This window comes from Telopea speciosissima, chromosome 1 (genome assembly GCF_018873765.1).
Source record: "Telopea speciosissima isolate NSW1024214 ecotype Mountain lineage chromosome 1, Tspe_v1, whole genome shotgun sequence".
Lineage (NCBI taxonomy): Eukaryota > Viridiplantae > Streptophyta > Magnoliopsida > Proteales > Proteaceae > Telopea > Telopea speciosissima.
Genome location: NC_057916.1, coordinates 3,999,776 through 4,007,979, shown reverse-complemented (window position 1 = coordinate 4,007,979; position 8,204 = coordinate 3,999,776). Strand labels below are relative to the sequence as shown.

General features: G+C 39.2%; 1 protein-coding gene across 2 annotated transcripts; it reads right to left on the bottom strand.

Moving 5' to 3' along the window:
- Positions 1-3,370: 3,370 nt before the first annotated feature.
- LOC122648715 (SUN domain-containing protein 4-like) lies at positions 3,371-8,015 on the bottom strand. Of its 2 annotated transcripts, none has more exons than XM_043841939.1 (5): positions 7,836-8,015; positions 6,763-6,951; positions 4,905-6,178; positions 4,731-4,816; positions 3,371-3,617 (listed from the first exon to the last, which is right to left on the bottom strand). In XM_043841939.1, exons 2-5 carry the CDS (start codon positions 6,923-6,925, stop codon positions 3,389-3,391), a joined length of 1,752 nt encoding a protein of 583 aa, XP_043697874.1. In that variant the 5' UTR covers positions 6,926-6,951; positions 7,836-8,015; the 3' UTR covers positions 3,371-3,388. The 2 variants fall into 2 exon arrangements, with proteins under 2 accessions (XP_043697874.1, XP_043697875.1); XM_043841940.1 differs by lacking the exon at positions 7,836-8,015 and adding an exon at positions 7,498-7,765.
- Between the last annotated feature and the right edge of the window lie 189 nt (positions 8,016-8,204).

Genomic DNA, 8,204 nt, shown 5'->3' with positions numbered 1-8,204 from the left:
CAATGCGAGGGTCCGTGATCGAATGGCCTAGAAAGTAGGCCTGTAAACGGATCGGATGTGGCTCGGATTCGGATATTTTATGGTCGAATATGGATACCTCTAAACGGATTCAGATACGGATCAAATTTGGATTTTCGACCATCCGTTTACACTTCTGCCTTGTATAACCCAAACCTTCGTCCCCCTAGTGGATACAATTCACTCTCAATCCATAGTTTTACATCATGATTCTCTTCTCCTCATATTCTATAACCTGTTGAATCTTTAAAAACCCTCAAGATCGTTATTTACTTAATTTTTTATAACTAAGTATTTGGATTCGGATTTTTATTGGAGTATTTGGATTTTTTTCTGAATATCTCTAATCGAATACGGATGCCCCTAAATGGATACGGATGCAGATCGAATTCGGATTTTCGGTTATCCATTTACAACCCTACTAGAAAGGCCGTGTAAGGGCATTTAATGAGGAGAGAGGATGTGAAGTTTATAAGTGGACGCTAAGAGGACGTGAAGTTTATAAATTATCCTAATTTTTTTTAGGGCTCATGTTCTCTATGCCGCAGCACAAGCTGCACCTAGACACATGGGCCTGCCACTCAGGGGGCATGGTGGTCATTGCACCCACCCCCATGTATCTTGGCGCAACTTACGCCCTCGGTACAAAGAACATTCTCTTTTTTTTATTATTATTATTATCAAATCTGGACATGTTGGGCTCCTCTCCAGGGCCCAATGCCCCAACGCTATTGCGATTATTATCCTCTCCAATTCCTAAAGTGTGGCAGGGCAGCACTGCTAGGTGGAGATGTTGACACCTGGTGGCAATTGCTGCATCCAACGGTCCGATCTCATTGATATGGACCGTTGGATGCAGCAGTTGCCAGGTGTTGACATCTCCAGTTAGCACTGCCACACTTATGGAATTGGGGAGGATAATTTTCCACGTCGTTGGATGCTCCCCTACTAGATCCAATTTGGACAGAGTTTTCCTTCACTATCTTTTCTTGTTGGCATCGTTGGTGGGGAAATGATAGTTTTAACTTCATAAACAAGGATGGGCGTATAATGATAACGCAAGAGTTCAATCACATGGTTCCTTTTTTTTTTTGGTTGATAGAATCACATGGTTACTTCATTTGTAGAGAAGGTTCGACTTTCTACACACATGAAGTAAAACTTCGCCTTCAAAAAATTTAATTTTTGTAATATTTTTTTAAAATTTTTGTCAAGCAAATGCATGGATGCAAAAACATGAGCAACAAGTCCAAAATAGAGATCATTAGGTTGTCACCAGTAAAAGGATGAAACTACGTGAGTGAGAAGAGGGGGGGGGGGGGAGGGGAGATGTCCTTGCACCTCAAACTAGCTGTCCTCTCACTTTATTCTTTAAGGGCAAGAGATTGTTGTCAGGCTACATGGCCCATGCACCAACGCGGGGGCTAATGAGAGCATGTTGTCACTACCTCAAACTCCTCTCCCAAATAATCTCACATCGCTCACTTGAGGGGAAAGTCTTGGACATATATATTAGGATAGTTGCTCCCCTTAATAGATGCATCTTTTGGTGTGGTTGGACTAGGCCCATGACAGTGGTATTAGAGCCAAACCCAAAGATGTATGGATGTGGTTTGGAAATACTGTGGTGAGAGTCCCCCCTTGGCAAGAGCACCAAGGACTGAGTGGGGAAGATGATTCCTCTCCCCAATGGTCGTGTTTTTATATTTCACATGGGGGAGGGTGATAATTCTGTGTGCTCTTGTGTCTAGGTGCGGGCTCCACACAGTCTGGCAGGGATTTTTTCTATTTTTTTTACACCCTATTTCCTCCATCCTCTCTTGCTCCCTATTGAATGAACCCTCGTCGCCCCCTCTCATCGATCAGTTTTGGGATTTCTTCCCAAGTTGGCGGCATCGTGATCACTCTCCAAAGTTAGAGTAAGAAATGAATTTGAAACACTCATATGAAGGGCCTAGAATGAGAGTGGCTGAAGCCCAAGTTGTATATGTATATATATAAGCATGCATCCTCGTATCATTAGGTCATTACACAAACAGGCCGTCTTTTGATAGTGGCTGAACCTGTCTCAGCTAAGGCCCAAATGACAGAAATAGGCTATGGGCTTAGCTCAAGCAGGCCAAGGCCCAGCCCAATCAAAGCCCAACAGATGCCTCTATGCTACTTTTTTTTATTTTGGTAAACCTCTATGCTACTTTGAAAACAAAGGTATTGCGTCTGTGTTTCTCTACAATCGAGAAGGGTTCATTATGTAACCTACACAATAAACCCACATCAGTCATGCTCTACTGCCTTTGAACTATCAGCAGTAGAAACCAGCGGTAAAGACCCCAGCTATAGAGGTGTCACCCTTGGCTTTGTCACCCTTGGCTTTGTGGTAAGGTCTCTCGAATTGTTATCCCCTCCAATTCGCTGTCCCTCCAATTCCTTCAATTCCACACATGGGGGTGGAAATGACCACCTTACTCCCTACCCAAAAATACGGTCCAAGGTGGGGTCCACTCCCCCTTATTAGAAGAATTGGAGGAATTGGAGGTGATAATTATTCAGGTCTCTAACCATTAATAGCACGACCCGGGATCAAATTCTGTCTCATGTTAGTGGAGTTGTGGTGGGGGTTTAGGAAGTTTCTCTAGAGAATCTCCTCACTAGATAGAGGTATGGAATAAGGGTGTTTTCAACCTTGTATAATAGGGGGTGAGAGTTAACAACACCGGAGACCAATCTTAGGGCCACATCACTTGTGAGAAAGGGATTCTCTCTCCTCCATGGTTGAAAGAAAACTAAATCCTTTTTAGGAAATCTTTTTTTGCAATTAGTCTTCTTTCCATTCCTAATGGCAGGTTCCTGTCGTCGGTTCCTCTCCAATGAATAATCTGCCCAATGAGTGACCAATGAGACATCCAACAACTGAGCCGGATCTAGGTTCCTGCTAGGTGGACAGGCCCACATACCGGGGCAACCTCATTGCTAATTTGCTATGCAAACATTTTTCATTTATATCGGCCAAGTTCAGTTCATAATCCCATTTTCTGTTCTGATCAACCAACTACTTCAAGCAAGAAATACTAGAGCAAACGACCTGAAAATTTTAAAAACAGATCTTCTGACCTTTTGATCCAGAATTGAGCGAGGAGTTCTCAGAGACCTCAAATGGTTGATCCAAAGACCCAGAAATTTTAAAACATTTACTCTGAGTTATCTGTTCGCTCCTGATTTGGGTCTAGGAGTTCCAGAGGCCAAAAATTTTGGATTCATAATTTTGGATCTATGAAAAGAAGAAGAGAGGCAGAAGCAAAAGCAAGATTTATGCATGTATTGAAGAAACTGAAGACCAAAAAATAAGAATAACGAATTAAATATATTACGATTATAAAGAGAGAATGAAGGCTATAATGCAACAACTCAGTAGTAAGACAAGCCACGAAGAGCTCATCCAAGAAAATTTTCCTGATTTCTGTATTCTGCACAAACTCACCAACACATCTATAAATAGCTTCACCAACGCAAGGAACCCAAAAATGAAGCTGGTAAGAAAAACAGCTAAACCCTTGTTCTCCATGTGCACCTGATTATCTCGGACCTCTTGGACTTCCGATCTACAAAACAATGGAAACTTTTAGCACTCAAATACACTGCATCATGCAAGCACGAATGCACATAGCAGCAGAACCAGTTAGAAAGCACAGATATTTGAGTGGGTCGGTTCTAATTATGTAAGATTGTGGCAAGTTTATCCTTTCTCTTAACTACTTCTAAGCGTTTGCATGCTCACTCTGTACCCTTTATATCCATTTAATCTCGGTATAAGGGACTACAACAAATGTTATTGATAAAGGTGATACAAGGCACAGACAACTGCACCCCACCCCCAAAGCCAACCCATCTATATCTTGATATTGTCCAAACCAAAACTCCACATGTTCTAAACAATGGTGCTTTAACCAAAAGATAAAGATCTGCTTGATTTATGTTGACTGGGAATGTTAGGTATAAATAGAAGATTAAATGCTGAAGCATTTCCCTTCCCACCCCCCAAAAAAAATTAAAATGAATACTTGTTGCAAGTTGAAATTCTGTTCAACAGACACTTGGTATGACGTAAACATCACATATATTTTTTGTAACAATATCCAATCTAATCAATCAACAATATAGCAAACAAGGAAGAAGAGAAGTTGTATATAAGAAAAACAGAATCGGTTAATGTTAGCCCCGCCCCTTGTAACTTATATAATGGGAAGATTACAACCAATTGAAAAGCTAGAAGCTTCTTATCCTAGTTACAATATGAAACTAATGTAGACATAGAAATAGAAACACAATCTATCTAGAAGACTAACTAAAGAAGAAAGCCAATAGAACAAGCTAGCACCACCACATGTGTGCATGACTCATGTACCCCCACGGTACATATGGGTCATGTACCCCTTACAACATAAATCGGTAACCAAACATTTTTTCCTTAGAAATACTAGCTGACCATCTCATCAATATAAGAAGGTAGTAATTTGTTCATTGATAAAACAAGATTATGCTTTTTCAATCAGAAAATATATTTATTATATGCACTGTGAAGTTTTCTTCTAAAAAATGGGAAGGGGTGTTCTATTCAAGTTTTAAATCTAGAGGTAACTATTAGGTTTGAATTCTAACATAAAGAATGCAAATATATATAACCGCAGTAGAAAAGTTTAAGGAATGGACCCAACCTGAGAATTGCATTATCTCTGACTAGACTATCCAATTGCACTGAAACAAGGTATTTCCATGAAATGAGGTCTCCAACATCTTTGGCCTGTGAGGTCAATGAAAGGTAATAAGTTTAAGAAGCCCCTGAAATTGAAGAAAAATCAACCAGAGAAGAGAATAAAAAATCAACATACAATGACCTCCTTGCTGTCCACAATATCTTTTATATCTGATCTGATTTTCTCCAGAAGTGAGTCTTTCTCCGAAATTTCATTATCAAACTCTTTGAAAATGGTGCCATATCGGGAGTTCAATTCTTCCACATATCGCTCCAAAACAGATAAACTCAGATCTAGTGATTGGACTTTTTGCATCAGTATTTTAAGAACAGTGTCCCCAGGCATCCTTCCAGCCTGCTGTGGTCGAATTCCCTTGACTGGATCTGGCACATTACCTTTTAGAATTTCACGTTTCACAGTGGAGCTTTCAGTTCTAGATTCATCAGCTTCTGATATATGATCCCCACAGAGATCATCATGTTCACTGGGCTCAGGCTGTGGGGCCACTGGTGCCTTCTCAGCCACCATTTCCTCAGATTGAAATGGTTTATCTTGAACCGAGATCCATTCCTCTAGCATCCGCTCAACAGCATCCACTCCATACACTTCCAGAACACTCAGTGTACAGTAAAATTCTGAACCATAATGGCTCAGCATATTAAATGTTAGATACCTCACCCACTTAGGCTCCTGAAGTACAAACCTCTGTGCATGCTTGACATTTCCAGCAGTGAAATTTCCGAGCTTGATCCACTTGTCGGTTGGATAAACCAAACTGCCTAGCAACTCAAAATCCTTCAAGTTTGAAGAATAATGCTCAAAATTTGCTATTTCAATTGTATCGACTAATGTTTCCTCTGAAAGTTCAATGACAACAAATTTCTCTTCGGTTGAGCAAGGATTCCGAAGGTACTTGTCCTTGTCTTTGGACAAGATGTTAGAGGCACCTTTTACTTCCTTATTAAAAGCTAACACTTTTGCTCCCTTGGAGTCTGAAGCATAATTGTACTCTTTCCCATTCGGCTCCAATCTGTGTATGACACCACCAGTCTGGCCAGTTGCAAGCTTTCCTTTAAAGTTGATTGCTTTGCTCCTGAACTCATCAAGACCAAGCGGTGCAGCACGAGATAGCCTGTCACTCTTTGGGTTATCCTTTTCTGCTTTTGCTCCCATACCAGATGTCTCCACCTCAGATTGTTCTTTAACAGCTGAATGAAGATCTCCATTTCCTTCACTAATCTGTGATTCAGTTTTTCCGAGTTTGGTCGCAACATAAGAAGCAGGAATCTGATTGGAGTCCTTCGAATTTGTTTCTGAAGAAGAAAACTCAATTCCTCGATCAGACCCTCTGTCCAGCCCCTGCTCATCTTCATGCCAGGTTGATTCATCAACTGGAACTCCAGATCCATCTACATTACATTACAAAAAAATGATATAAACATTATTCAATCACAAAAGAAGAATGTGCATAGAGGCATATTTGCATACAAGAAGTCAAATTTAATATAAGTATTCAACCCCCCACCCCCCCAAAAAAAAGAAGAAGAAGAGTACTACTAAAAAAGGGGGAGGGCGGAGTATGCTAAATAAATTTGAAAGTTTGATGGTGTGATGAATATGATCTGAATATCCAACCAGTAGCATCAAGCGATCAACAAGCATCAACACCAGTTAAATTGTCTAAATCAGATTTTGAACATCCCCAGAGAAAGAGTAAAAACCAATACATATGGGAAGAATCAAAATTCTGAAATCAAGAAAACATCATGGATCTCAATCAACCTTCATGAGAAAATATAGTATGTTGCATGCACTCATACTACTTTGCAGAAGTCAAACTCTGAGCAACCCACAATAGATAGGAAATTGGAATAACTAAAGCAAATCAGAGAGAAAAATAACACTTAAAATTTTTGGTGATGCCATTTTGATTTTATCTCCTGGGCAGTAAAGATAAATAATAAGGAAAAGGAAACACATGAAAAAGTTTTACCTCTGTAAACATCTCCATGACTGATCCATAAGTTCAAAAGGAACACAAGCGCCCATATAGCAGCAAGTAGAGACAGAGACACCTTATAATAAAAGCGCTTCCTTCCAGTGAAGGCTTTTTCCAAAGCTCTTCTTTGCAGAAGAGCTCTGCGTGATCTCTGCATTGCACATCAATCCGATCTACGTCTGGCTGCAGAGCAAAGGAGGAGGATGTGGATGAGAGGATCAAATTCCAATCTGTGTAAGCACTTGCTTTTATTTCTAAAAATGGTTACAAACAACATAAACTACAAAATGAAGAAGAAAGGGAGGAGTGGAATATCGGCTTAAGCTCCATTAAAGTTCAACACAATGTAAGGTAATGCATATTCTTTTAGTCCAAGTTATTCAGCTTGACAACCAAGCAAAATCATCTCTTCCCATAGGAAACACAATTGTCCACCAAAATAGATGGTGAATACCATCAGATGACTCATCAAGTGGATTAAAGAAAAAGAACAATGAACACCTTCTCGAATTCTTGTTACTTTAATTTTCTCTACTTTATTACATCCTTGTAGCTAAAGAAAGTTTGTATACTGTTCCAAGTTTGTTCTTTTTTTATCTAAAAGAACGTCACCAACTGAAAAATTCTCTCAAAGCTCTTCAGCTATACAATCTCAGATCGAACTACAAAGAATTTGAAACAACCACCACCAAAAAGTTACCAAATAGGAAAATATTAAGCTCATGTAACCTCAATCACCAAAATGAAGAATTTCCCACCCCTTGGATTTCAAAATCTAAAAGAACAAAAGAGAAACCGTAATCAAACCCCCATTTCTTTTCATGAATCCGATAAAAACGTCTCAGAACCCACAAAAGAAAGATAGCGTAATTTCCAGAAATCAACATCAGATCCATCAAACTCTGCCTTTCCCTCCTTACAAGATACGATCAAATTGATTGATATAAATACAAAAACCATCGATTGAATTTAAATCCTTGAAAACTCCAAAACCCAATAATAATTCCTAGTTTAAAACTTAAAGAAAGGAAAGAGAACCAGCAGATGATCGAAACGTCAAGACTTACAGAAATGGAGACCGAAAATTCTCGAGATCTTCAAAATAAACTCAGATTTCGAATTCTTCTCAGTGCTCAGAGAAACAAAAACAAATAAATTATAAATTAAATGGCTGACACAGTAACTATAAAGAAGTATTAGTTTAAGCCAATCATCCGTGCCGTCTCTGCTGCTTGAGCTAATCAACATCGTTTCCCTATATTATTCTGATTTCTTTTTTATTTTTAAAAATTCTAGAAGCCTACCTTTAACGGTATTCAAGTCGGCTTGACAGCTTTCGCCGAATGTCGGACTTTCTCAGCAAATTTGAAAGTTTAAAAAAAAAAAAACAAAAAACGAAAGTTTTCATTATTGTACTAATCTTTGTGATCTTTACT